The sequence below is a fragment of the Phyllopteryx taeniolatus genome, chromosome 10 (assembly GCF_024500385.1).
Source record: "Phyllopteryx taeniolatus isolate TA_2022b chromosome 10, UOR_Ptae_1.2, whole genome shotgun sequence".
NCBI lineage: Eukaryota > Metazoa > Chordata > Actinopteri > Syngnathiformes > Syngnathidae > Phyllopteryx > Phyllopteryx taeniolatus.
In genome coordinates this window covers 9,100,362-9,127,497 of record NC_084511.1, presented here as the reverse complement: position 1 = coordinate 9,127,497, position 27,136 = coordinate 9,100,362, and the positions used below count along the sequence as shown (strand labels likewise).

The window sequence follows — 27,136 nt, the reverse complement described above, 5'->3', positions numbered from 1 at the left end:
AACAACACATTTAAACAGAATATATTGAGAGAGAGAGGGGGCAAGAGGAATGGGTAAACAAATGGTAAAAATATCACTACAAAAATAAGCTGTTTGCATCCCGGAGAGACTACCTGTACTATCAATTGCCTTAACTGGCCCAAAAAATATATATATATTTTTAAATTAAAATATATATTACGCATTAATAAATTGATTATTATTATACGGTATTTAAAAAAGCACTTGATAGAATCAATTCAGAAGTAGTTAAAAACAAGATATCCGTCACATACAAGCTCTGTCGGGAGCCTCCATATTTATGCCATGCGTAAATGATGACGTCACCCCGCATTTACGTCGACACAAAGCATGGGCAGACAGAGCGCTTCCCAGCTCTATTCCAAATGACGGCATACATAGCAAAAATATACTTCTGATCGGTTTGGCAAAATAAATATTCCTCCCATGTGATACCGAATGAAATTCCATTCGGATCCGGCCTGCTTATTTCGATTGAGGTGTTTATATGGAGCATTTTCATTCGGTTTGGGCTTCTAAACCGATTACAAATCGCAATAGAACGCTCCATGTAAACCAGGCAAGTCTCGCAGCTGTTTATTCGTTATTTCAGACCCAGGGGGATCCATATCACAAAGAGAAATCCCCGGCCCCACCTGTGTGGAGTTTGCATGTTCTCCCCGTGCCTGCGTGGGTTTTCTCCGGGCACTCTGGTTTCCTCCCACATCCCAAAAACATGCATTGTAGGTGAATTGACAACTCTAAATTGCCCGTAGGTGTGAACGTGAGTGCGAATGGTTGTTTGTTTATATGTGCCCTGTGATTGGCTGGCAACCAGTTCAGGGTGTACCCCGCCTCCTGCCCGATATTAGCTGGGATTGGCTCCAGCACGCCCGCGACCCTTGTGAGGATAAGCGGCTCAGACAATGGATGGATGGATGGATGGATGATTCAAAAGCAAAAAATAAAAAACAGTAAAAAGGCCCGCCGGCCTTATTTTTCATGATTTCAGAGGCATTAAAACACAATAATATTGTTTATCATGATAGTTTTTGGGATAATATATTGTCTTAAAGTGTTATCATGACAGGCCTATAGAAATGAAAGGAAATTTACATCACCATTTGAAATCATGTCTTAAAACGGCTTGTTATAGACTGGAAGATTTTGACTGTTATCTGTTTTGGGGTTATATTTTGTTCTTTCTACAAAGGGTTTTTAAAAAAAAAACAAAAACAAAAAAAGCCAAAAATATGCAAAAATAGCGACAGAACCATTTGGAATACAACAAAAGTGGACAACACTTCATCGCACAATGTCTCTCAGTGACTGTAAAGTGACAAAAATTCTGCTCCTGCATGAGAGTGCATCATTGTCCACCTGATCCAAGGTCAACACAGCTGAACTCACAGTCTTCCTGACACTGACCAACTGGTTGGACCAGTATGTTATAAATACGGTTTGGAGTGAACACATGGCGCCTCAAAGGTTATACTTATGAAGTACAACCCCAATTCCAATGAAGTTGGGACGTTGTGTCAAACATAAATAAAAACAGAATACAATGATTTTCAAATCATGTTCAACCTATATTTAATTGAATACACTACAAAGAAAAGATATTTAATGTTCAAACTGATCAACTTGATTGCTTTTAGCAAATAATCATTAACACAATACGTTCCAAAAAAGCTGGGACAGGTGGCAAAAAAGACAAACACCTGTTTGGAACAGGTGAACAGGCTAATTGGGAACAGGTGGGTGCTATGATTGGGTATAAAAGGAGCTTCCCTGAATTGCTCAGTCATTCACAAGCAAAGATGGGGCGAGGTTCACCTCTTTGGGAACAAGTGCGTGAGAACAGTCGAACAGTTTAAGGACAATGTTCCTCAACGTACAATTGCAAGGAATTTAGCGATTTCATCATCGACGGTCCATAATATCATCAAAAGGTTCAGAGAATCTGGAGAAATCACTGCATGTAAGCGGCAAGGCCGAAAACCAACATTGAATCCCCTTGACCTTTGATCCCTTAGGCGGCACTACATCAAAAACCGACATGTGTAAAGGATATCTCCACATGGGCTCAGGAACACTTCAGAAAACCAATGTCAGTAAATATAGTTCAGCGCTACATCCGTCAGTGCAACTTGAAACTCTACTATGCAAAGCAAAATCCATTTATCAACAACACCCAGAAATGCCGCCGGCTTCTTTGGGCCCAAGCTCATCTAAGATTGACTGATGCAAAGTGGAAAAGTGTCCGACAAGTCCACCTTTCAAATTGTTTTTGGAAATTGTGGACATCGTGTCCTCCGGGCCAAAGAGGAAAAGAACCATCCAGACTGTTATGGAAGCAAAGTTCAAAAGCCAGCATCTGTGATGGTATGGGGCTGTGTTAGTGCCAATGGCATGGGTAACTTACACATCTGTGAAGGCACCATAAATGCTGAAAGGTACATACAGGTTTTGGAGAAACATATGCTGCCATCTAAGCAACGTCTTTTTCTTAGACGCCCCTGCTTATTTCAGCAAGACGATGCCAAACCACATTCTGCACGTGTTACAACAGCGTGGCTTCGTAGTAAAAGAGTGCGGGTACTAGACTGGCCTACCTGCAGTCCAGACCTGTCTCCCATTGAAAATGTGCGGCGCATTATGAAGCGTAAAATACGACAACGGAGACCCCGGACTGTTGAACAGCTGAAGCTGTACATCAAGCAAGAATGGGGAAAGAATTCCACCTACAAAGCTTCAACAATTAGTGTCCTCAGTTCCCAAACATTTATTGAATGTTGTTAAAAGAAAAGTTGATGTAACACAGTGGTAAATATGACCCTGAAGCTTTTTTGGAACGTGTTGCAGCCATAAAATTCTAAGTTCATGATTATTTGCTAAAAACAATCAAGTTGATCAGTTTGAACATTAAATATCTTGTCTTTGTCGTGTATTCAATTAAATATAGGTCGAACATGATTTGAAAATCATTGTATTTTGTTTTTATTTATGTTTAACACAACGTCCCAACTTCATTGGAATTGGGGTTGTATAACGACACGGAGCTTTGAGGTCTTATCACGTGACGTGGGACACAGTATGTGCAGTTAATATGATGTAGATGTATTTAATGTCCATGTTTGCTTCTTCACGGTCCCGTTGAATTTCACATTTTGCTTTTCGTGGACCCATGAGAACAAATAAAAATTAGTGCACACAGCCAGTCATGTAATTTAATACATTGATTGTTGCACCCCTCTTGTTTCATTGACAGTTGTTGTTCAGTTCAAATCTGTGTGTGTGCGTGTGCGTGTGTGTGTGTGTGTGTGTGTGTGCGTGCATGTACGTGCATAACTTGTGCAGTCGGAATGCCAACAGTAATATCCCTTGACAGAGGATGGCCTGACCTGACACGCTTGACCTTTAATGCTAAAAGCAGCGCAATCCTCTGTGAGGAAGAGACAGTCACACTGGAAAAGTGCTGACTTTCTGGAGTTTTATCTTGAATTGTTCTTATCAAGGAAAAACATTTATTAAATCAAATGTCAGCAACATATTTCAGCAAACATGTCATTGTGTATATGGTATATTTGCCAATGGAAGTCATTTAAGAAGCCCAATAGTAATGTGATCATCAGCGTTTAATTAAATATTTGTCCACATCCCTATCAGTCAGTTTTGGGTAATGGCAATAATGCATGGTATTACACTTGATTAAGTGCAGCTACAAAATGTGGACCATGGTAACTGTATTGCACTGCCTGTAAATCAATTGTATATCATGTGGACAAATGAGGCTACTGTATCAGCATCCATCCATCCATCAATTTTCTACCGCTTATCCGGTTAGGGTCGCGGGAGCAGTAGCTTTAGCAGGGACGTCCAGACTTCCCTCTCCCCATCCACTTCATCCAGCTCTTCCGGGGGGATCCCGAGGCGTTCCCTGGCCAGCCGAAGGACGTAGTCTCTCCAGCGTCTCCTGGGTCGTCCCCGGGGTCTTCTCCCGGTGGGACGTGCCCGGAACACCTCACCAGAAACACCTCACCAGGGAGGCGTCCGGGAGGCATCCGAATCAGATGCCCAAGCCACTTCATCTGGCCCCAGCTGCTTCACACGAACTGCTCCAGTGAGAGTTGGACGTCACGGCTTGATGAAGCCAACAGAACCACATCATCTGCAAAAAGCAGAGATGCAATACTGAGGCCACCAAACCGGACCCCCTCTACGCCTCGGCTATGTCTAGAAATTCTGTCCATAAAAGTTATGAACAGAATCGGTGACAAGGGGCAGCCTTGGCGGAGTCCAACCCTCACCGGGAACGAGTCCGACTTACTGCTGGATATGCGGACCAAACTCTGACTCCGGTCGTACAGGGACCGAACAGCCCGTAGCAGGGGGTTCAGTACCCTATACTCCCAAAGTACCCTCCACAGGACTCCCCGTGGGACACGGTCGAACGCCTTCTCCAAGTCCACAAAACACATGTAGACTGGTTGGGCGAACTCCCATGCACCCTTGAGGACCCTGCCGAGGGTGTAGAGCTGGTCCACTGTTCCACGGCCAGGACGAAAACCACACTGCTCCTCCTGAATCTGAGATTCGACTTCCCGACGGACTCTCCTCTCCAGCACCCCTGAATAGACCTGCCCAGGGAGGCTGAGGAACACACCGTTCTTAAAAAAGGACCCTCACAATACGTTTGGGTCTGCCACGTCGGACCAGCATCTTCCCCCACCATCGGAGCCCCGCCTTCGGCCACCGCCCAGCTCACACTGCACCCGACCCCTATGGCCCCTCCCACAGGTGGTGAGCCCATGGGAAGGGAGACCCAAGTTACCCTTTCGGGCAGTGCCCGGCCGGGCCCCATGGGTGCAGGCCCGGCCCCCAGGCGCTCGCCTTCGAGCCCCACCACCAGGCCTGGCTCCTGTGGGGGGCCCCGGTGACCCGCATCCGGGCAAGGGAAAACGAAGTCCATTGTTTGTCATCATCATTAGCGGTCTTTGAGCTGTGCTTTGTCTGGTCCCTCACCTAGGACCAGACAAAGCCCCAGACAACTTAGCTCCTAGGACCACTGGGACACACAAACCCCTCCACCACGACAAGGTAACGGCTCAAGGAGGGGTATCAGCAGTCAAAGGTAAAAAACAGAAGCTGCGCTAGTCATGTAAGCTGTGTAAAAACTCATTCTGATTTGACTAAGACTATATCAACCTATATAAAAAATACTGTTCATTCAGAAAGTGTTTCTTACCTGACCCGGTTGCTGCAAAACTTTGTAAACTGTGGCTGGTTAAGGTAAATCAGTCGGGCATCTTCTTGGTCCGCTAAGGATGTCTTTTCTGAAGCGTCCTCTGTCTTCTCATATCCTGAAAGATAAAACAACAAAATAATGTGTTCAAATAAGACCGAGATGGACAGAGTATGCCTTTTCACAGTTATAGCCAAAAGGTTAGGTTAAATAAAGTGATGTTAGTATATTATTACATAATGGGCTCAGTTATTTAAAAAAGTTGTTATATATATTTTTTTTAAACGAGGCCAATAAGACCAAGACCAAGGTCGGTTAAGGCTTATATGACATTTGTAGAAAGTGTGAAGAAAATGGTATGAGTTGTTTTTAAGGTGTGAACCACTAAAACCAAAAATGCCATTTTCCAAAATATTTCTCTGGGAAGAGTTCAAGAAAAAAAAAACAGTGTGCATTATGACAGCTTTGGGTTTGAGAATAACTTTGGACACCTCGATTTGTGTTTCTGAGGCAACATCACCGCAATTACAAAAGATTAGGTTGCATGTTTTGTTATGAGTTCTCCTCCTCCCTTGTACATTACATGCTGGTAGTGTTAGGTGTTGTGAGGACAAGGACAGGAATAGTTTAGCTTCAACAAGTACACAAAGACACGTCCCCCCAAGTTTAAAATGGAAAGCGAGAACCTTAAGATCGTTGTCACACTTCCTGCTCGGCTCCAAACTAACTCTCGCTTTACCGCTTTCACGTTCTCCCTGGTGTTACACAAACCCTGAATCTTACTTTACACCTCTTGTTATTTTAATGATCCTCTTGGCTACACTGAGAGGATTACCAAGGAGTGACAAGCAAGCACTCCTTCCCACCACTCTCCCCTCTTCTCTCAGCATGTGCTCTAGGGCTAAAAATAACTCTCGCCCCTGTCGTCATTTCGGTCACCAGGGGAAACACGGGTCGGCTACCCAGAGCCATTACGCAAGAGCCTAACCAGACTTCAGATAGGCGCAGGTGATTTACTGGATTAGCGTGGTGACAAAAGACCATGTGAGGATTCAGACGTTAATACAGGAGGAGCTTGGAGGGTGCTGTCCTCTACTTTGGAACATAAATATCCTATGCCTGCATTATACATTCACGTCAATTGCACAATTGGTTGTTAATATGAATCTATAATTATTAATCTGCCAATGTGGGACATTTTTCCTTTTTATGCCCACGTTTGTAGGTATCTTTGTTACCAGCTATTCAAAAAGTTGTGAATTAATATGAAGGAAATACAGTATGTAGTTAGCTTTTGTATGACCAAAAGAACTTTTGATCATGGTCTGCATATACTGTAAAATGGGCACTGGACTAATTGTCTTTGGTGGACTTTGGGAAACAAACACACACACACACACATACACACACACCAGACTCGGGCCACTTTAGCAGCATTGGGGTTTTGTCATCTAATTTATAAATTTCTTATTTGCCTTTGTTCTCTGACCTTGACTATGTTCCACACGTCACCTGACCTTTGATATTTGCACATTCAATTAATACTTTATGTACTGTACATACTATAGTTTATTTAGCTTTTATATTGATATTGTTTGTACTGTCTTTTGTAGCACCGTGGGCCATTGAGTACCGTAATTTCAATCCTCTGTATGTGTTACGCATATTTAATAATTGACAACAAAACTAGCTTGTAAATTCACTCAACCAGACCACAACCAGCTCTTAGGAGTAAAGTAAACTGTGAAATAGGATGTCAACCAGGATATTTTCAAGTTATGTCCAACAGAATAAAAAGCACTGATGAGAGAAGCACTGATAGACAGTGAGTGCCTGAGTGCTACTCACACAACATCAATAATCATAGACTTGAGGTCAAAGAGACTGACGTGCAGTATGGGTGATCAGGGAATTAGTGTCCACAAAGACGTATGAAATGAGCGAGCTGGCATGGCGTCTGAGAGCACAGAGAGACTTTAGCAGGAAAGCTAGCCAAGGCTCTGATTGATGTTGCGTCTCCATGTTGTGAATGAGCCCTCGGTGCTGTGGAGTGTCTTCCCCTGCTAGGTACTGCATTGCACCAGTTGCGGATGCCATTGCTGCTGCTTAACTCCTTTTACATCCTCAGCTTTGTTGCTTTCACATATGGGGTTCTTCTATACATCCATATTCTATACTGTACTGGCAGTAGTCTATTGTGTTCAGGGTCACAGCAATGGATGTAGCCTATCCCATGGCAAAAGATGGACTACACTCTGGTCACCAGTCAAGCACATGAAAATTGTTAATGGGGCACTGAGTGGGAATCGATCCTATTACAGGTGCATGGAACCACTAAACTACCAAAAATTCTGTTTTCAGAATCTTCTGAAACAGCAATCTTCTAATAGATGGCTAACCCATTGCAAGCTCTACAGCAGGACAGTGAAGAAAAACAACAATAAAAAAGTTGACTGAAACAATAACCGCTTAAAGGAGGGGTGTTCAAACTACAGCCATTTGCAGCCAGCTGTCCCTTGTTTAGCGGTCCGCAGCATATACCAAAAAAATAAATAAATAAAAAATGAAAAAAACATTTGACACAACTCACGCTATTGAGTGGGGTGTTGAAAAAGTGGGGGCGTTGCAACAACCACATCCCCCATGGGTGCAACACACCTGACAACTATTACGAATTCCACTGCTCATAATAATGAATTGGTTTTATTTAGAGATTTTTGTAGATATGCAAAGGAACCATTTAGAACTAAAATAGTAGCAACATTTCTCTTTATATTGCCCCGGAAATAAAGGAAAAGGTTTCGACACCCCTGACTTAAAGAGACACCTTAACTCTGCCGCTCACTGAGTGATGTGGCTGAACCCCACTGAACTGTTGCGCAGTGTGTGGGGTTCAGTAGCTAGTTTTCTTGAGTGCCCAACAGTCGGTCACTGGCTTTTAAATTAAAAAATTTCAAATTCAAAATTTTAATCGCCGGTGCACAGCGTTGCAATGTTGCAGATGTAATAGCCAATCATAAATGCACATGTGCTTTCACACAGGGAAAATACTTTCACGAGTTTTAAGGTTAAGTAAGAGCCAGCCGGCTGCTGCAGCAACGCCAAGCCTTACAAAAACAGTAAATACAGTATACATACTGTTTTACAACAATACTGAACTATATTTACAATTTCATATGTACCTGTGGATGAGATAGTGAAGTCTGCAGTCTCTGTCACCAAAATGCACGTGAGCAATGTATGAAGCACGCCGGGTAGTCAGTGAATGGATCGAGGAAAATATCCACAAGCTCTGTTATTCTCACTCACTTTCTGTTTGTGTCAACTCCCTTCTTCCTTGACAATCATGCCATGTATTTGTGGTTCAATAAAAGTAATACAGCACAATATACAGTATGTGGAGCCTCAAAACCAGATACAGGGTCACAGCATCAGAATCAGAATAATCTTTATTTATGCATGTCAAAAACACATTTGTCTCCGGAAGTTGGAGCCGCTCTAGTACGACAACAGTCAATTAGCAGAGAATACTTTGAGACATAAAAAACACAGTCATTGAGCAATATAAGGTTACCAGTAATGTGTTAATGCCGGTACAATTTTAATTTTTATTTATTTATTTATTGACAGGCGGCACGGTGGACGACTGGTTAGAGCGTCAGCCTCACAGTTTTGAGGACCGGGGTTCAATCCTCGGCCCCGCCTGTGTGGAGTTTGCTTGTTCTCCCCGTGCCTGTGTGGGTTTTCCCCGGGCACTGCGGTTTCTTCCCACATGCCAAAAACATGCATGAATTGAAGACTCTAAATTGCCCGTAGGTGTGACTGTGAGTGCGAATGGTTGTTTGTTTATATGTGACCTGCGATTGGCTGGCAACCAGTTCAGGGTGTACCCCGCCTCCTGCCCGATGATAGCTGGGATAGGCTCCAGCACGCCCGCGACCCTAGTGAGGAGAAGCGGCTCAGAAAATGGATGGATGGATGGATATTTATTGACAACGTGCAAAACGATGCATAGTCCTCTAGCAATTAGAGCAGTTTGAAATGACTAATACAACAATAGTCCAGTGTAATGACCATTGTGCAAAGGGCGCAGAGACTTCAGGAAATGTATGCAGTTTAAAGTGACTAGTAGTGTGATAATCTGGGACAATGTCGATTGTGCAAATGTTGCAGATGCTACTCAGGCACATGAGTGGCCAGTATTAGTCAACAACAGATATGCAAATAGTGAAGCGTGGCGAGACTACTACAGTGAGTGCACGAGTAATGTATAATTGGCCCGACAGAGATGTGACAACAAACTCAAGACAAAATTGGCAGCATGTTGCAATGGAATTGTAAGATAACTGTTTAAGAAGATAATGGCAAGAGGGAAGAAGTTGTTGGAATGTCTGCTTGTTTTAGTTTGCATTGTTCGGTAGAGCCTACCGGAGGGAAGGAGCTGGAAGAGGTGGTGACCAGGATGTGGAGGGTCCAAGAGGATTTTGGATGCTCTTGTCTTAGTTCTGGCAGCGTGCATGTCCTCAAGGGTGGGTAGGGGGGTACCAACAATCTTTTCAGCGGTTTTGATTGTCTGTTGCAGTTGGAGTTTGTCCTTTTTTTTAGCAGCACCAAACCAGACTGTGATGGAAGGACATAGGACTGATTTGATGACTGCTGTGTAGAACTGCCTCAACAGCTCCTGTGGCAGGCCATGCTTCCTCAGACGCCGCAGGAAGTACATCCTCTGCTGGGCCTTTTTGAGGATGATGTTGATCTCCCACTTCAGGTCCTGAGAGACTGTAATGCCCAGGAACTTGAAGGTCTCGACGGTTGACACAGGGCAGTTGGACAGCATGAGGGGCATCTGTGGAAAAGGATGCTTCCTGAAGTCCACGATCATCTCTACAGTCTTGAGCGTGTTCAGCTCCAGGTTGTGTCGGCCGCACCATCGCTCCATCCGCTCCACTTCCTGTCGATACGCAGACTCGTCACAGTCTTTGATGAGGCTGATGACTTTGGTGTCGCCTGAAAACTTCAGGAGTTTGACAGTCGGGTGTGCTGAGGTGCAGTCGTTCGTGTAGAGAGAGAAGAGCAGTGGAGAGAGGACACAACCTTGGGGCGCCCCAGTGCTGATTCTGCGTGTGGATGAGGTGGCCTCCCCCAGCCTCACCTGCTGTGTCCTGCCCGTCAGAAAGCTGTAAATCCACTGGCAGATGGCAGATGAGACGCTGATCTGGAGAAGCTTGAATGAAAGGAGTTCAGGGATGATGGTGTTGAACGCTGAGATGAAGTCCATGAACTCGCGTAGGTCCCTGCACTGTCGAGGTGTTCTCGGATGAAGTGCAGTCGCATGTTGACTGCATCATCCGCAGACCTGTTCGCTTGGTAAGCAAACTGCAGGGGGTCCAGCAGGGGACCTGTGACACTCTTGAGGTGGTCCAGCACGAGACGTTCAAAGGACTTCATGACCACAGATGTCAAGGCGACAGGCCTGTAGTCATTCAGACCCAAGATTGCAGGTTTCTTGGGGATGATGGTGGAGCGTTTGAAAACAGGATGGTACTTCGCACAGTTCCAGAGATCTATTGAAGATCTGTGTGAATACTGAGCGAGCTGGTCTGCGCAGACTTTGAGGCAGGATGGGGACACATGGTCTGGGCCTGCCACTTTGTTAATCTTTTGTTGTTTGAAGATGCGTCTCACATCCTGTTCATCGATGGTTAACGCAGAAATCAGAGGTGTGATTGTGGTCGGTGATGTAGCTGGCTGGGTGGGTGTGAAAGTGTCCTTTTCAAATCTGCAGTAGAAGGTATTCAAGTCGTTGGCTAGTGTGCTATTGTTCTCAGCTTGGGGGGATCGTCGCTTGTAATTAGTCAGCGATTGGAATGCATGCCAGACTGATTTAGAGTCGTTAGCGCTAAACTGTTTTTCCAACTTTGCTGCATAGTTCCTCTTTGCAATGTTAATTTCTTTAGTCAGCTGGTTTCTAGCTTGATTATACAGGGCCCTGTCCCCGCTCTGATAGGAGTCGTCCTTAGCTTGGCGAAGCTGCTTAAGTTTAGCAGTGAACCATGGCTTGTTGTTGTTGAATGTGCGAAAGGATTTTGTTGGTACACACACATCTTCACAGAAACTGATATAGGACGTAACAGTGTCCGTACATTCATCCAGGCTGCCAGCTGAATTTTCAAAGACACTCCAGTCTGTGCAGTCTAAACAGCTTTGAAGTTCCATCTTTGCTTCATTGGTCCACTTTTTCACTGTTTTCACTGTAGGCTTCGCACATTTAAGTTCTTGCCTGTACGTCGGTATTAAGTGAATTAAGCAGTGATCAGACGAGCCCAGGGCTGCACGAGTTGGTGAAAGAAAGTCCGGGGTAGACTCCCTGATGTTTAGCAAGTCTTCCCTTGTGTAAGTGAGTCGCATAATGTCTCCAAAGACGAACGAAAAACTCAAAAACATAATACTATAGAGCACGTAACCGAGGCCTCCGCACAGATAAGCGCCATCTTGGTGCAACATGCTGCAACAGGAATGTCGCTCATTTTTTTTTGCATTAGTGCTTTGCAGTCACAAGGTGTGCGGTCTGCGAAGGCCCTCAGCGGAGCGTCTTAAGACCAGTTCAGAGCGATGTCTTTTGCCACCAACCATATGTCTTCTTTTTCTACATCCATTATTTTGATACATCACTTAAACACTATAGTTGAAGTTCCCATCATTACATGAGCCTCTCATCAGTGTCCAGCATGAGAACGGATTTTTGGAAGAAAGGAATCTCCCACTGCAAATAACCACAGTGTTTCTTTGGATCCCAATCAGTGCGGATAATGTGCTAAGCCACAGGGGTGAAAGTGGAAGCAACCCTTAGTATCCCTTAAGTGCAAGGTGTGTCTTTTCTCTGCGCTAATTTCATTAGCTGCAGTTCTGCTACAGCTCATCAATAAGAAGATGGGCATTCCTGCATTATGAAAACAAGCTGGCTATTTAGATAAAAGATGTGAGAACAAACCAAACAAATTTTGGCAGGACTTGGAAAGCAAGAGGAAACAGCTCTGTTGGGGAAGCCTCTGGAGGAAGGGTCAATGCCAGCCAGTGTCGTAATAGGTTTGCATGCAGCCCATATGTGAGGATTATTGCTTGTGTCAGCCAACAGACATCAGAGAGGAACTAGTGTCTCAAGGGGCCACATATTTTGGAGAAGGTGCCCCGTGGGCCTAGCAAAGAACATATGCTAGTCTTCTCACTTGTCTGTGTCGTAGAATATTCAGCGCTTCTAAACACTCTCAAAAATCAGTTTAACTGTGTATGAAATGCTAAAATACACCACGCAAGGTTGGGTTTGTACTGTAGTTCGTATTTGAAGGATAATCCTATAAATGTGGATAATTTTGTAAATGGTAAATGGAGTGTACTTATGTAGCGCTTTAGCTACACCATCACAGTGCCCAAAGCGCTTTACAGAGGCTCACATTCACCCATTCATCCACCAATTAGCAGCTGCTGCCATGCAAAGCGCTGCCACTGAGAGCAATTTAGGGTTCAGTATCTTGCTCAAGGACACTTCGACAGCGGACAGTTGGAGCCAGGATTTGAACCGTCTGCCATCAGAGCCACAGCAGCTCAAACGGGTTAAAGAACAAAACATTCTTGATGAGATTTATGACAACTGAGGTGGTAATGCGTTACCTCAGGTCAGGCTGAAATGGTAGGGGTGGAAAATGATTGCTGTCAGGGCAGTCAACACGGGCAAGATGAAATGCACCCAATGACAGTCATGATAGGGACAATGATAACCTTACAGTCAACCATTACAAGTCAGTGGTTACAGTATGTTTAAAGTACATCCACAAAATATACCAAGAATATAGTAGCCTAATATATAGATCTGATGTGACGTAGAGTCCAGTTTAAAATTTTTATTACAATGTACAAAAAGATCTCGTTGACGACAACTTCTAAAACAAAGCCTCGTCGGTCCATCACTTGAGTAAGAAGATCAATTTGAAGCAATTCTGAAAGCTGAGCAGGAGTCCAATCTATCTGATGGAACAGACACTAATGACTGTGAGTGAGGGAGACTGCTATTCAATCAATTTTCACGTGGGCACACGTGATCTAGTAAAAAACGAGGCTGCCACATGATTCACTCAATAAAAATACCAATACTGGACTGGAGGGGGCAGCATGTGACTAGTCGCATTGATGTAATAAGTAAATAAATTAATCGACTGGAGTTTCAGGTTAAAACAATTTTGCATATTTTGGCTCTCCAAAGGCACCAAACCTCAAATATAATTGTTATCTGCTCAAAGCTTCTGAAGAAAGATCTGGATATTATTATTTGATGTCAGATAAATATTTCAGGAGACAGAGCAGTCACATTCTATTCATAGGAATCCCAGTTCCCGACATGAACACCACCCACACTATCATCTTCACTATTTATGAATGAGGGGCAGAGCTGTAGGGGGTCTATAAATACCACCTCAGTTTAAGCTACAGCAACATCGATAAGACGCTTATCAGATGACAATGCTGTAACCGCGACAACAGGGCAGCTGCCGGATTAATCTCCCCCTCCCTATAGGCTCAGCAGACTCCAGTGGAATAGCCAAGGGACACGACATGACACGGGCAGCTGGGGCTATCTGTAACATCACGGGGGCCGGCCCAGCTCAGATTAGCAAGAGATCTGCATAGATGGGAAGCTTTCCCTGATTTTATGAATGGTCAAAATGAGGGTCATGTGATGTCCAGTCCACTGAGGCAGAAACAGACAGAGTGGATCGTTTTTTGGTACTCTTGGCTGACTGTAACCTTAATATAAAGTAGTCGGCTATTTGTTCTCCGAAAAACTGACACAGTTGATGATTTGACAATGTGAATGCATAATTGGAGCTACAGTCTTTGGAAAAAAGTGTCTTCAAAGCAGCTTTTGGGGCATCAAATATTAACTATTAACTACATATTCACTGGCAATTTATTTAATTTGATATAAATTTTTTTAGATGTGGTGTGTATCCACTTGAAAATACTGTCAGTCTAGCCAGACGCTGTAAAAACCATATCACGTTAAAAATAAATAAATAAATCATCCATGGGACTGTGACAGCATCAGCTGACGTCACTGCGGCTATCCGGCGCGCAGTTTGCCTTTATACTCGAGCGCAACCCACGCGCGCGGTTTTGAAAATGTCCTGCAGTTCTCCTCCAAGTCGGGGGTGTCGCAACGGCTGGTATTGGCTAGGACACCACAGCGTGGAGTTTCCTCTGCATTTTTTGGCCATTTCCTGTAGCCGTTTTTAGTTTCCTTTCCGTAACAAGGAACAAAGCAAAAACAATGGCGACCGTGGAACAGTGTCTGCTAGAACAAATGGAGTGAGATGAACACACGCAAAATTTATCAAGAAGGCGGCGGAGTAGATGGTATGTAGAACCAAGTGGCACGCTGAGTACGTCATCACAGCATGTGACTAAAACGGACCAATCACGAGAGATGATCTCCGCGGCATTCTACGCGCAGCAAAAAAAAATTCCGCGTGCCCGTCAAGTGATGCAGAGGGGCCGCACAGGTCAATTCGTCGGTCACGTAATGCAATGCGGGCGTTGTCGGCCGCGCGAGCGTATAGAGAGGCCTTAAGGCACCGAAAAAAGGTAAGTATACAGTATGTTAGCATGTGTGATTATGTCCTTTCTACTCGTTTGATATTTAAATGCTACAATACCGTGACAATGAAGAACCCGCTTAACGTGTTGCGTCGTTCGCGAACGAAACGGCTCCAAGATGCCGATGTTTAAAGTGAACGATCAGGAACCACACTCGTCCTTTGCTTAAGAGAGAGCCTGATGTGTGGCGTCGTTTCTCTCTCTCGGACTGTTCGAAGCAGAGGGAGGGGCGGCGGGAATAATTAAGAAAATGAGCAACAGCAGGAAAATTAGTCAAATCTGGGGACATTTAAACTCTATTGACTATAAAGCCAGTCTAAAGTCTGCAAGGAAAACAAAATCTATCAAGCTGGCTCCACAAACAAGGCACCCATCCATGCAATGAGAAGAATAAAGACCAGCATTTGAACCTGATATTAACAAAGGTGCCAGTGTGTCTGCTGCAACTGTTGCTGCTGATGAAAGAAAACAAATAGTAAATGCCACTCTGGGCAAAAAACAAGAAGAAACTAATGTCCATGCATAATAAGTGCCATTTAGAGCCTGATGTGTGGCGTCGTTTCTCTCTCTGACTGTTCGAAGCAGATGGAGGGGTGGCTGATTAGTTAAGAAAATGAGCGACAGCAGGAAAATTAGTAAAATCTGGGCACATTTAAACTTTATTGACTATAAAGCCAGTCTAAAGTCTGCAAGAAAAAGAAAATCTATCAAGCTGGCTCCACAAACAAGGCACCCATCCATGCAATGAGAAGAATAAATACAAGCATTTGAACCTGACATTAACAAAGGTGCCAGTGTGTCTGCTGCAACTGTTGCTGCTGATGCTGGACAGTGCATTGTAGGAACGTCAGTCACTTCTCCTAAATAGGGCCGATAATTTCCAACAGAGAAACCGGATCAGCTCCTCATCGATATTTCTGATTACTAACCTTAGACTATAAACAAGTTATAGGAATGCAGATTTGTTATTTTTGTTTTAAATATTTTTACATGTGGCGCTGTGATGACTGGTTTGCACATCCGCCTCACAGTTCTGAGGACCCAGGTTAAAATCCAGCCTCGCCTGTGTGGATTTTGCCTGTTCTTCCCTTGCCTGCGTGGGTTTTCACCGGGTACTCCGATTTCCGGTTTTCCCATCCCAAAAACAACTGAAGACTCTAAATTGTTCGTAGGTATGGACGTAAGTGTGAATGGTTGTTTGTTTATATGTGCCCTGCGATTTGCTAGCAACCATTTCAGGGTGTACCCCGCCACCTGTCCGCAGTGAGCTGGCATAGGCTCCATCATCCCCACGACCCTAGTGAGGATAAGCGGTGTAGAAAATGGATGGATGGGTGGATATTTGTATGTGTATTTTGTGTCACAATCCTGTTTTGTTGCCGCCTTCTGCTGGCTGTTTTTTCCTTTTGTTGCAGTTTCCTGGGAGTGTGACAGGCGGGAGAGTCTCCTGTTTCACACCTGGAGGCTATCATCATCAGATGGGCATTTAGTTGCAGGACACATGGGAGGACGATGCAGAGTGAGTGTTTTTGCCATTGCCTCAGCATTTTGACTCACTCGTGCTTTTTCTCCCGTGTTTGCTAGTCCCGCCAGTAATTTCTTCTCGTCATCCGTTGTATGTATGTACTACTGTGCTCACTTTGTTGCTGATACTATAGCCTGGTGTTTTGCATTGCTAATTATTATCGCTGTCTTCCTCCCGTGGTGCTCCGTCCACCTCCCTTAGTTGTAGTAGAGATTTATTTTGCACATCCACCTTTTGTCACGTCACCTTTAGTTATTTGTATTTATTTACGCTTCTGTGCTTTTGTGTTCAATAAAATCTGTAAAGCGTGCTCCAGTTGTTGAGTTTGCTTTGGAATCATTACGAGCGTTTCAACGCACACGTGACATTTTGTTGTGTTGTGTGTTTTGCAGTGATTGTGTTCCACCCATCCATCCATTTTCTGTACCGCTTTCTCCTCACAAGGGTCGCAGGCGTGCTGGAGCCTATCCCAGCTATATTTGAGCGAGAGGTTGGCTGACTGGTCGCCAGCCAATTGCAGTGATTGTGTTGTTTCACTTAAAATTTGTTTAGTCGAAAAAAAAAAGTGCTAGAAAATTTTTTCTAGCACTGTATAGGGTGAATAAAGGCATATTTTTATAATAAACAATCTAAAAATATAGTATGTTTTTTACATTAGTGCGCATAATTTTAATTTAATTAACTACCAAGAAATAATGTAAGTAAAGAAAATCTGGAGAGCCGTTTGGGAGCCGAAGTGAGCCAATCCAAAAGAGCTGGTTCTCTAAGAAGAGCCAGAATTCCCATCAGTTCAGCAATGTTTGAATTTATTACCACTATACAATAACTGTCTTTCACTGCTATGATATCACACTTTACATCGATGACACAGCAATGGCCATCTGGCCTACACAATCCAGATCAGGATTTACTATTCCTATCTCTACTGTAAGAAGCTGAACTAAATTGGACTGCCTGATGGAAACGTCACTAAAAGTCTTATCACAAATACTGTTTGCTGAGATCGATCCAAAATCAGCTCTGTGGCTTAGTTGAACAATACTGTAAGTAGTGCCAAGGACAAGGATATAAAATTTTGAGGAACTTGGAAACCAAGGACGACAAGCTAACTTTTCTTATCGTGTGAAGTTGTCTGTCTGCCGCCACCTTTCCATCCGCTGTTCGCCTGACCTTATCCGACAGAGACGCGACCACACGAACACTTGTGTCATTTGCAGGCTCGGGGTGCTTTACTGCTGCTCATCATGCATGCATGTGACAAACAGACAACACAATTAACACTTAAGTCCATCAGCAGCGAGAGTTGCAAGTTAGGACACAGTATGATTTTGTTTAAATTGGCACCACCAAATTACTGAATTGCCACAAGTACCCAACAAGCAAGCTAAAGTGTATAGGCCCTGCAAATAAAACACCGCCACATTCTAATCAGTCTGTAATTCGCCAGGCACATAGACAGTAGACTTTACACCGATTTGATCGGGCTGATCGGTATCGGTCGATATTTAGCATTTTATGCTGATCGGCTTTAATGTCATAATTCGCCGATCCGATCAATGATGTCATTGATCGGCTCTGAAAAAGACATTTACTCCGCGTCGCCGCGTGCACAGTATATTTTAATCCAAAAGCTAGTTTATTTTTAGCCTTGTCGCGTGTCTTTTGACGTATTACTGTAAATATGACGGCCAAAGAAGTTATTTTAAAAAAAATAAATAAATTTTTTAAACGGTGTGGGACAGACAACACGTCTGAGACAGGCAACACGTAATGCCCGGATCAGACTACAAGACAAATTTGCTATTTCACGATTGCACTGTCAGACTACTGCAATAAAATGTTGTATTCCGCATCCTGTTTTTTACGATCAGTGGGCTTTATCTTGTCAACTCAAATGCAACCGGATACACTCGTTACCGTGGTGACGACAACAAGAGTGGAGCGAGCCGACTGTATTATAAGGACAAAATGGGGAATAACGTGTTGGTGGTCACCGGTGCTCAGGACAGGAGAGGACGTTCGTTTAAGGCTTGCTTGAGGTATGTTCGCGTACTTTTAATACGATACGGCTCACAAGCAGGCAATAAAATACTACGTAGCCTCGCAAGCTAGCGGTAGCACGAACGGTTGGACGTTAACATGCCGCCGTTCTGTCGAATCATGCTCTAAAGTTTCGGTGTGGGTGAAGTAATTTAATTACAAATAAACTAATTTAATTACAGTAAGTTAGCACCCATTAGGCGGCACGGTGGACGACTGGTTAGAGCGTCAGCCTCACAGTTCTGAGGACCCGGGTTCAATCCCCGGCCCCGCCTGTGTGGAGTTTGCATGTTCTCCCCGTGCCTGCGTGGGTTTTCTCCGGGTACTCCGGTTTCCTCCCACATCCCAAAAACATGCATGGAGACTCTAAATTGCCCGTAGGCATGACTGTGAGTGCGAATGGTTGTTTGTTCCTATGTGCCCTGCGATTGGCTGGCAACCAGTTCAGGGTGTACCCCGCCTCCTGCCCAATGACAGCTGGGATAGGCTCCAGCACGCCCGCGACCCTAGTGAGGAGAAGCGGCTCAGAAAATGGATGGATGGATAGCACCCATTATTTCTGTCATGTAATGTTGGGTTGACCTGACTGATTAGAATACACGATCTGACTAGAGCAGTGATTTCAAACCTTTATGGAGGCAAGGAACATATTTTACAATTGAAAAATCTCATGGCACACAAGCAAACAAAAATGTCACAAAAAGTGGATAGACTAATTACTGTATTTACTTCCTGCCATCTAATAGAAGACCATTCATTTGTTCTGTCTGTCACGATGCCTCACTGGCATAAATAGAGGAACAAAGATGCATTATTTATTGTAAATATAATTTTTTGAGCAATTAAGTACACAAGTATATACAGTAAATGAACAGGTCATTGAAATAGACACATTCCTCCATCTTGTGATCGGATCGGTGATCGGTTATCGTTTTTTTAAACTCGCTGATCGGCCCCAAAAATCCTGATCGTGTAAAACCTAATAGACAGTTCTCAAAAAATGGCTGAAAATTAACTGGAAAAACATGACATTCATTTGGTCATTGCATGGCTTCATCACCACAGCTTACCTGCCAATCGTTACTTTAGTGTCAATCGTGAGAGGATTTGGCAGATATGTGTGCGAGCTAAGGCTGCAAACCAGATGCTCGTCGCCGTCTGTCTTGCTTTAACACGCATGGCCTCTGTCAGTTAGTTTAGAGAGCAGATGCATGCATCAACAAATTTTTACATCGAGAAGAAAATATAACTTTTCCCAGTCATCGTTTGTTGATAGTTGTGGCTCTTTAGAATGGGTGAGTTGACATGTTTTAATCTGAGAACATTGCCATTAGGGCCTGTCACGATAATTACAATATCGACTTATCTTTCAATAAATAAAATGGACACGATAGTTTATCCGGACTCGATAAATTGTCATTGTGTTGGTGAGCCGGAGTGGGGATCGCACTGTGAGCCGGACGGCTGTGTCATTAGCCGCTAGTAGGCTCACGGAACACCGGCGGACTTGTACAGTCTTGCCGGTGTTTGTTTCATCCAATACTCCACACTCCAGAGCCTTGCTCCATATGCAGCGCATAGATTCACACAACAGACACACTTAAGGGAAAGTTAACTGTTTGTTGTTGCGCGTTAACGAGAGACCCTGCGAGCTAACGAGTTGAGCTAAACAGCTAGCTCCGCAGTGACGATGTCATTTAAAACATCAGTGCTTCGCTCCGCATTGTATGTGTTTGTCCCCAACTAACACAAACACGGGTATGTTAACCGTTTATTAACCTCAGTGGCAGACGTTATTCAGCCAGTACTTGACGACAGCGAACGTCAATGTATATTTGATTGACAGGTGAAGGGCACGTCTTCAGCAGACCAACCACACAGTAGCCTGGTTTACATGGAGACTTTTTTGTCATTCCGATTGAAATAATTTCGATTGAAGATCTCTGGTCAACTGTTTACATGTGACACAATATATTCCGATTGGGTATATACATGATGTGCACTACATTTAATCGGAACAGCTGTGTGACATGCGTACTTCGTCACCTCTTTTATCAAGATGGAGGTCCGTCGTGTATTGATCACAGTAGTTGGGATTGTTTTTATAGGTATATTTTAGAAATTGTTTGATAAAAACAACTTAATTAGTTAAAAGCAACACCTCCGTCGTATACGAACTCTGTCGGGAGCCGCCATACTTGCGCCATGCGGAAACGATGATGTCACCATGCATTTATGTCGAGATGAAGCATGCGCAGACCGAGCTTTTCCTGTCTCTATTCTGAATGGCGAAATTTTACTTCTGAACAGTTTGGCAAAAGGAACATTCCACCTCTGTGAAACCGAATGAAATTCAATTTGGATTCAGCCTGTTTAGTCCGACTGAGGTTTTTATATGGAGCATTTATTATTTATTGGTACATTTATTTTGGCAACAAATGAAGGCACAGACAAGGGCAATGAGGGGTGAGGCAGCACGTGGTGGGCAAGGCTCGGAAGTGTGCACTGATGGGCAGGCAGTTGGCGGATTAGGCCGTAAGCCTGGCAGAGAGGGCTGCCCTCTCTAGATGGAGGCCTGCCTCGTGTGCTATGTTGATTAAAAAAATAAAACTGCAGGGTGGGGAGCGTGCTGAAAATGGGGGGGGGGGGAACTCAAAGGACGTTTTTCAGTTAGTGTCTATTGTTGCAGCACTTGCCGAGGCTTTTCACTCCTGCGACTGCAGCAGCGGCATCAATTTTCTATGGACTCCATATTAGTGTTGAATTATTTAGCTTTGCTCCAGTAGAACGCGCAGGTCTCCAATAACAATAACATGAACATCTCAGTTGTGGTGCTGAGAAGGATGACAAATTGCCTTGTAATTACTAGCTCAGAGGTGAGTTTGTATGTGTGCTTCCAGAGTGATGCTAATACTTTCACTCGCCGACCACAACATTCGGTACAACCCTGATGCTACAATACAATCATACTAACACCCATTCTAGTATTTAGTCAAATTATTTAGCTAGATAAGTGAGGCATTTTAATAGTGAACTGTAATAATAAGTGAATTTCACTTGTGTTGAATGAAGTATATATCTATCTAATAAAAACAGCTCTCAGTAATCTGCAGTGCACTTCTAGATCACTGCAAAGTACGACACAATACATACGAAATACGTGGATGACTGGCAGTGATTAATTGGTCAGAAAATTATTTGTTTATTTACAAATAATGTATCTTTGGGCGGCACGGTGGACGACTGGCTAGAGTGACTGCCTGACAGTTCTGAGGACCGGGGTTCAAATCCGAGCCCCGCCTGTGTGGAGTTTGCATGTTCTCGCCGTGCTTGCGTGGGTTTTCTCCGGGTGCTCTGGTTTCCTCCCACATCCCAAAAACATGCATGGTAGGTTAATTGAAGACTCTAAATTGCCCGTAAGTGTGAATGTGAGTGCGAATGGTTGTTTGTTTATGTGTGCCCTGCGATTGTCTGGCAACCAGTTCAGGGTGTACCCCACCTCCTGCCCTAAGATAGTTGGGATAGGCTCCAGCACTCCCGCAACCCTTGTGAGGAGAAGCGGCTCAGAAAATGGATGGATGGATGTATCTTTGTTTATCTATTCCAACAATGTATAGTGACAGGCAGTACAATTAAATGCTCTTCCACTGACTTGTGTAACCACTTTTTGTCACAAAGGATGAGATGCTCTAATGCAGACTGGCCGGCAGCAATTTCGTCCATCCCACGAGATGAATTTGAAGTCACGTGACAATGGTCAGCACAATGGCATAAGCCAAACATTTGCACATAATTCCATGAGCAACGTCTTCTTATTTGTATGAACTTTACAGTACTCAGTGTAGCCAATCAGGTACTGCTTTCAAAGGAGCCACATATGACTACTTATGCATCCGTTCGTGCATTTTAAGTTCTAGTAACTTTTACTGAAAATTTTGGAAACACTGTTTGTTGTCGATTGAATGAAGACGCATTGCCGAAAAACTTGTGGTTGTGACAGCGCAAATCTGTCTGAAAGTGAACGTGACTGGCGAAGGACGAAAAGAACACCGACGGACCTCTCATTTGATCGGAGGCAATGACATCTACAGGAATACTTTTCAGATTCTCATGGGGTGAGTTTTCATTAACGTTATCTACGTTAAGTTAGTGTTTATTCTAGGTTTTGACAATGCTAAAAAATGTCCTAATGGTATTTACAGCGCAAATCTGACTGCAAAAAGTGTTTTCGGTGTCGAAGGTGTTCATAGTATTCTGGACACAGGAGACAACTATATGGACTTGATTCATTATTATTATCCTTGTTTTCTGTGAAGTTTGAAGTAAATCTGACGATGCACTTGCGCTCAATGTGACCCGGAAAATGAGATGGCTCGAGCGCACGCTGCCTCTGCTGTTTAGCGCTAGCTAGCTTAGTTTGTTCAGTGACAACGGTCATAGTTACGAACTCAAACTCACTGGATGATCGCAATTTCAGAAAGTGCTGGCGATCATATGCTAAATTACTTTGGATATTGACTAATTTTGGTGTTGTAGGCAAAGTAATTTGGTGAAAATATCAATGACTGTCTCAAGCAGCAGCCACTCCCGACATCCCCATTAGCTTGTGCCGTAGCAGTTTGCTAATCTTCCTGGGGGCCTCATATAATCAACAGTACAAATAATACACAGTATGTATAATCAGGGGTGCTCCGATCAGGGCTTTATGCTGCCGATTCCAGTATGATAATCCAAGAGTGAGATCTGACGATCACTGCCAATACAATCATATCTATTAGCTGTAAATTTGTCAATATACAGTATGTATGTGAGTGCTATTGGCTGTACGATCTGATATGTTTATGTGGGCTTGCTTTGCTCGGCTCTTGCACGCCTGTGCAGTGTGAAGGGGGCCTCTGGGACGCTACACTAGGGCTGTGCAACTATGGAAAAAACTAATAATCACGATTATTTTGATTGATATTGAAATGATGATTAATAAACACTATTATTAATTTATTTCAAACCTTTGTATTTATTCAACTACCAAAATTCAACTTCAAATATAACTTAAAAGAACCAGAAAATAAATTAGTAACAAGTACAATAATAATATATTAAAATAATAGAAACCGGGGGGGGGGAATCATTCATGGCTAAAAACATGCTAATGCTTTGAGCCATGACTGTATTGTCTTTGCCTATTATAGTTATCTTTAAAAAAAAAAATCCTATCATTATTCTGGCATTCAGCAAACAAATAATTTTGGTAATCCTAATTGACCTAAAACAGGAAAAGTTTAGTCTGATTTAATGTCACAGTCAGGAAAAATGAAGTCTTTTTATACAGTCAATGACTGTATCTGCTGTTCCTGCTGTGTGCACCTTGGCCTCTTAGGGGCAGTGTGGTGCGATGCATGCGTGGAGCTACTCATTTATTGTAATCGATAAAGTAGAAGAAGAAAGGCGCAATATAATGTTAATAAACTGGTTTTTCACAGATTAGGAAGAATATATGCCCGTGAGTATTGTTATATTACCTGTCTGTATGCGTTGCTATGGCGTTTGTGTGAATATTCGTTATTTGAAGGTAAATCCCTCCAGTAACCAAATGCTAATATTAGCTAGCCTGTAAATAGGGCTTTCCATTGACTGTTAAGATGGCAATTTCTAAAACGATGTGTGTCTTGTATTTAAATATGAAATGAGGGTAATTATTTTTGTTGTGCGCTTAGTTTTACAGTAAAGTCAAACTGGAGTTTCAGTAAACGGCTTAAAACACGCTCAGAAAGGGGAGAACAACATTCTACAGGTCGCAAAGTACGAGCTACTGTATGAGGCTAGGAGGGTTAGCTTCGATTCGGCTATCGTCATGAGGCTAACCCGAATCCGTGCCCATTTATCCAGTCTGGTGGTGCTGGTCATGGTTTCTCCTTGCGTCAACGATAACAGAATTTAAGACTGACACTGAAAATGCAGTTTTGGGTCATTTTTGGTGGGCGAAAATTTTTGGTGACTTCTAAAGTTGTACTCGCCTGAGCGGGCCAGTGTCCATATATTGGTGGTGGCAGAACACAGCGGCGTAGTGGCCCCGGGCCACCATTGATGTCGGACCCTGATTTATATGGTGTACAGTCATAATGGCCCTCTGAGGGAAACTGTACCAAAGATGTGGCACGCGACAAAAATTTGTTTGACACCCCTACGCTAATGTATGTTGGTTGACCTCTGATTTGTTCCTACTCAAATACACATTGCCCACCAGTGATAATGAAACATTATAATATATAATGTTCAAGTAACATTTTACCATACATAACTGTAATACAAGTGTAAAAAAAATGACTGAACCGCTGTTCATATTAGCCGTAACAATCAAAAGATGACGTGTCGCATCGACGACTAACAAATGCATCATATAAGTGTAAATAGAAGTTCACTGACAGGCTGGCGACCAGTTCAGGGTGTACCCCGCCTCCCGCCCAGAGTCAGCTGGGATATGCTCCAACACGCCCGCGACCCTAGTGAGGATAAGCGGTACAGAAGATGAATTAATAAATGAATTTTACTTTTAATTTTGCTAACAAGAAGGGCTGCAGCTATCGAATATTTTTAGAAGCCATTATTCTCACGATTATTCCATTGATTAATCAGAAAAAAACATATGCTCAATTAAGAGAGTTTTAATCGTGGTCACAATTTAGGCTGCGATGATTAAATTAACTTGATCGGCAGCGATATTTAAATTTAAAATGCGGGCTCTGTTGCACATTTAATCAAGCACTATCTCAACCAGTAGTCAGCCGACCACCAGGAGGCAGATGCATAGTTAGGACTTTAATAAGCTGCCTAAATAACAAGTACCCTGACGCGGGAGCCGGACGTTACTCAATGGACTGATGAGATCGAGTCATCTCGAGACAAGATACAGCGAAAATTGGAAATTAGGAGCATCATGGTGAAGAGCGAGTGTCTCAAAAGGGATCTATAATTTTTTATTTTGTTTTAGATTCAGGGCAAGTGATGTTAAACAAGATAATAGCATATTTATTCAGTGAGCCTTTGGTAGGATTTAAATTCTTGGATTAATTAATACTTTTATCATTTATTCTATAAAAATACAGATGTTTTCCCTAACATGATGAATAATTGTGATTATTAATCATGATTAAAATATTGATCAAAATAATTGTGATTATCATTTTGGCCATAACCATGCAGCCCTACGCAGGAGTCAGTGAATGAGTTTAGAGTTGGCTGTTATGAGTTCAGGTTAGCGGCTGGCTGTTAACTGGCAAACTCTTAGCCAGTCTGCATATTGTTGAGTGCCTAGACATCAGTTGTGGCCATAGCAGCTCATGTATGAATGTACTTATCGCATTTTTATTTTGTTACCGTTTGTTTAATCAAGCGATTGAAATCTCACCAACGACATTGTCTATCCTTGACCACTTGTTGGGGCATTACACTAAGTTCTGACTAGCAGTGGTAGGCTATATTTAACTAAGCTAACGATCATACTTTGTGTTGGTCATCGTAGATATGTTAGCAAGTTCTGCTTTACAGTAGACACATTGCACGTTATCTTCTTTTTGTAACTATAAAATTATCCCAAACTTTGGACATTCTCTGTCTTTTACAGACCCTTTCCTCCTGGCTTGCTGCCATCATGTCAACTTACAGTATTTCTACACAAAGTGGTCCGTGAGTCTGCAGTAACATCAGTCCGTGTGGAAAAATTATCACTGCAAAGCTTCAAGGCAGGGGATTTTGTTTCGACTTTTTTTTTGTAATATGTATTAAATTAATCGTTTCACCCCTACAAACAAGTGGCAATGCTTATGTTGAAGCTATAGTCTTACGACTTCCTTCACTTCCTATTTATGAACATGGGGTCCTCGTTTTACTGCGGCCCCGACATGCGACATTTTGAGGTTAAAGATGGCATTCAATAAACTAGCAGAAGGCATGCACGAAGGCAAGACGCATGCTCCGTTACCACTGTACTTACTGGTTTTTCATTTGATTCTTTTTTTATTCATGGCCCAGAAGTATTTTTCATACAAATATTTACTATACATAATTATGATTTTACTACTATGTTAACATCGGTTAGTGGTAGGCTACGGCACGAATTACGTACAAATACGGCGAACATGGGCTCCGTAGGATTCCAACTCTGTCGTAAACCGAGGACCTCCTGTGTACTACCTTTCTTTTGGACTTTAGTGTTGCAAAAACCAAAGCCAAAGAAAAAGCATAACACTCAGAGGTAATCCCTTGATGCTCGCTGAACTAAAGTATTGCCTTTCATCAGTGAGGCATATTTTCCCCAATGTGCATAAATATGGTCAAATTATGTACAACGTTGATGGTGTTCCACTGAACAAATCTGTTTCTAAAGCAGGGATGGGCAACCTATGGCCTATGGGCAGTATTGGGCATTTGATCCGGCTGGCCATGCAATTTGAAAACCATACAAATGTATTGTGGTCTTTAGAGGAATGGCTATAGAATAGATGTAGAATAGGAAACACCCACAATGGCTCAAACCAATACATTCTGCAAATTACCAAAACTGACTACTAACTACAATAATTGCCTGAGCCTGCACTTATCAAAAATGCCCTTCCACAAACAGAGAGAGAAACACACACACTACCATTAGTTGTATAGACCATATGGTACGCTATTATTGA

The 27,136-nt window shown here is 43.1% G+C and overlaps 1 protein-coding gene across 10 annotated transcripts in view; it reads right to left on the bottom strand.

Moving 5' to 3' along the window:
* The window catches only part of atp8a1 (ATPase phospholipid transporting 8A1), a 176,995-nt gene that overhangs the window by 147,551 nt on the left and 2,308 nt on the right, over positions 1 to 27,136 (bottom strand). For all 10 annotated transcript variants that reach the window (XR_009790381.1, XR_009790382.1, XM_061786766.1 and 7 more), the window contains exon 3: positions 5,249 to 5,363. Coding sequence is in view for 8 of the 10 variants with exons in the window: in XM_061786766.1 (XP_061642750.1) it covers positions 5,249 to 5,363 (115 nt within the window). In the remaining 2 variants the exon portion in view is untranslated. The remainder of the gene's footprint in view (positions 1 to 5,248; positions 5,364 to 27,136) is intronic.